The following is a 3,182-nucleotide window of genomic DNA, read 5'->3' on the forward strand; positions in this document are numbered from 1 at the left end:
ATCAACTGATCGACTAATATAACATGATTTTCTACACGGAATCGTGTATGGAAGAAAAACACTGCCGTCCTGGCTACTGACAGACGACCCTGACGACCTCTAATGACCCCTGACCTCGGGCAGACAGCGGCTGAAGTTCCTAGCTGAGGTCTTCCAGACGTCTTCACTGACCTTCTGTCTGATCCTGAACTGATCTGGACTCCACGTCGGACGGCGACACCTGAGTTCCAGGTGATCTTCGGTGGGGGTCAGTAACATGTGACTGGTGATGTAGCTTCACCTGCACAAACACGACCAGGTGAGGTTTGACTCAACTGATCCAACTGGAGGAAAGAAAACATCTTACTGAAAGCTCACCTGACCTCAGACCTGCTTTCAGTCAGCTGTCACCACGTCTCCCTTTGCTTTGTTTCTGCTGTGAAGCTCCGCCCCCTGCCTGCTCTTGTCCAATCAGCTGTCACAGGCCCTCACCTGCACCTCAACACTGTCCTACCTCTGAAACACACACACCTACCTGTCTCTCTCTCTCTCTCTACCTCCTTTTGTCTCTCCCTCTCATCCAGCTGCAGCTCGTCTTCTACTCGTCGTCGTCGTCCTCCTCGTCTTCGTCCTCTCCTTCGTCGTCCTCCTCTTCCTCCCCTCCCTGAGCTGAAGAGCCGGGGTTCCTGGCGTACGTGCCGCCGCCGCGGTACGCCACCATGTCCTGTCAGACAGACGGGTAAATGTTTATTACACCGCCAACAGTTGTCTGGGCTCTCTGCACCTGTCCGTCATAGTGCAGCGCTCTGTATTCTGGCCTTAGTGAAGGAAACACTCAGACTGCAGCCCGGCTTTTAACTCGCACTAAGAGGAGTGACCACATCACATGAATAATCTTTTATTACTTTTATTCATTTATATTTTCAGTAAGGATCTTGTTTGTTTCAACATTACAGCACTTTGTAACTCGGCTTTGAAAAGTGCTATAAAATAAAGTTAATATTATTATTATTATTCCTACAGCCCTAATTGTTACTACCCGTGCGTCTCTGTCTGAGTCTCACCCGGTCGTATTTCTCTCGTAGTTTCTGGGCCTTCTCCTCGTAGGGCAGCTTCTCAGACTGGGACAGTTTGCTCCACATCTCTCCCAGCTTCTTGGCACAGTCTCCTATAGACAGACCAGGGTACTGCTGCTTCACGCTGGGACGGTACTCGCTGCAGAACACGAAGAACGCAGACCTGCACGCACACAGACAGAGTTAACGCTCATCATGGAACGGAGACGCTTTGTTGCTGAATCCGGTTCAGCCCTGAAACAAACTACATCCAATTTTACTAAATAATATAAATAACCAGCGGGACAAATTCAAACCGCTTGTTGAACCAAAGATACTATTTCCTGATTCATTCACGTCAGGTATTAAGCACTAAGATCTGCTCCCGGAGGCCCTGAACTAAACCCAGAGAGCCTCTTCAGCAGAGATCCAGACTGGTTCAGACTGGTCCCTGTGCTGCCCTCTGCTGGCCCAGCAGCTGAACATGAATCTCTCTGTATGGGTTACACAGACTGGGACACTGGGTCCAGACCAGCAGGCGTGACGGTGTAAAACCTTTTATTGTGGTCCTCTGATAACAGAAAATGAAAAAGATGTGGATTTGTCTCGGTCGGAGCCCCGACCCTCTCCACGGCCCCGCAGAGCCTTTTGGTCACTACAGCTCCGATCTGAACTGAAGCTAATCAGCTTTCTGTTTTCTGTCCTGACAACTGACTGATTCGCGGCAAGCGCGTCTTTCACAATAAAGTGTGAAGCAATCCATTTTACGATCCGCACATCAGCTGATTTCCTGTCAGCTCTACAGTACCGTTAACTTCACCGCCAACCTGCTTTTACAGGCGCTGCTTTATAATTATTTCAGCCACTTTTCATGTTCAGCTTTGTTTGCTGTTATTAGCAGGGTGGGAATCTCTGAGAACCTCACGATCAGATTATGATGCAGAGGGCTGCGACAGATTATCAACCGATTATTGATGCATCATTTTATTTCCTGTGTGATTTCTGGTTGATTAATAAGCATTTAACTTGCATCATCCTAAAAGGACTGGTTTCTAGTCCTAGTTTACTTCATTAAGCTCAGCTCCTCCTGGTCAGCACAGTTTTCAGACTCCTCTGAACGCTGAGTTCAGCTGTCAGACTCCGCAGTTTTGTCTTGTTTCATGATGAGGGGTCCCCATGTGAGGATGTTCAAACAACGCAGTCTCTTTCTACTCCACAGGAACTCAATGTTCAGAGTCTCTGGATCTGTCTTATGGACAAAATGATGGCGAGCCTCCCAGTGTGATTCTGAAGAGACGCAGACTCATCGAATTCTCCACCTGGAGGTAGGACAGGACCAGTCGCCTCAGCTGCTACACTCATTCATCCCAGAGTGAAAGAGAAAAACTGTCACAGACACTTTAACAGAGAAGTATTGACAGTGAACTGACTAAAAAGAAGGAAGACTTAAACGACTAGCAGGAACAAACGCAAAGACTTAGATTTATTTTAGAGGGACCATTTTTTATTTTCATTCATTGTTACTTTCTGTGAGTAACAGTTACTGGTTACTGATTACCTGATACTCGTTTCTGGGTCCACTTTATGTCACAGTGTCAGCTCCCTACATTAGCTTGTCTGTGTATCTGCTGTAGGATGAGCTGCTGTGACGCATTTCTTGACTTCTGCAGGTTTGAACTGACCTGTCTAAAGCACCAGATGTTTTGTATCAGGTGGTTTATTTATTGCATTATTTTGTTGCTCAGGGTAGGTTCCAGGTTCCACCTTTCTGGTTTATATATCCCAACTTATCACAAAACTCACGGGTGGATGGATCCGTAGTTTTGTTTGGGTTCAATTAATTTGAAAATGCTCTACTTTGGCTCTGATCCAGCTGCCTCTCTCTGTCTGTAGGTAATCTGTTTTTTATACAAATCAGACCTGGTTAAACCAGGAGGAGAAGATGTAGGAGTCCTCGTGAATGCCTCTTTGTATCCTAGTTGTCAAAACAGACCTGTCTGATTATCTTTGGAGTCTGTTGAGAGGAAACGTTTCAAAGTTGAGAAAAACTCAAACTCAGATAAGAATTCAGAGTACGGGCCAGGTGCTGGGTACACTATAACGAAGAGAATTGGTTGCAGTGATTTCCAACTTGGGTGTGAAAGACTA

The 3,182-nt window shown here is 46.5% G+C and overlaps 2 protein-coding genes across 11 annotated transcripts in view; one reads left to right on the forward strand and one right to left on the reverse strand.

Annotated features, from left to right (window-relative positions):
- LOC123980308 (H-2 class II histocompatibility antigen, E-S beta chain-like) overlaps positions 1–3,182 on the forward strand; it is a 236,945-nt gene that overhangs the window by 104,012 nt on the left and 129,751 nt on the right. The gene's annotated exons all lie outside the window — the stretch shown is intronic.
- hmgb2b (high mobility group box 2b) overlaps positions 7–3,182 on the reverse strand; it is a 10,527-nt gene continuing 7,351 nt past the window's right edge. For 6 of the 7 annotated variants that reach the window (XM_046064638.1, XM_046064635.1, XM_046064639.1 and 3 more), the window contains 2 exons: positions 1,044–1,218; positions 7–703 (listed from right to left, as the gene is read on the reverse strand). In XM_046064638.1, coding sequence (XP_045920594.1) covers positions 578–703; positions 1,044–1,218 — 301 coding nt within the window. In that variant the 3' untranslated portion in view covers positions 7–577. The remainder of the gene's footprint in view (positions 704–1,043; positions 1,219–3,182) is intronic. The other variant, XR_006827459.1, reaches the window with a different exon arrangement.

The sequence above is a fragment of the Micropterus dolomieu genome, linkage group LG12 (assembly GCF_021292245.1).
Source record: "Micropterus dolomieu isolate WLL.071019.BEF.003 ecotype Adirondacks linkage group LG12, ASM2129224v1, whole genome shotgun sequence".
Classification (NCBI taxonomy): domain Eukaryota; kingdom Metazoa; phylum Chordata; class Actinopteri; order Centrarchiformes; family Centrarchidae; genus Micropterus; species Micropterus dolomieu.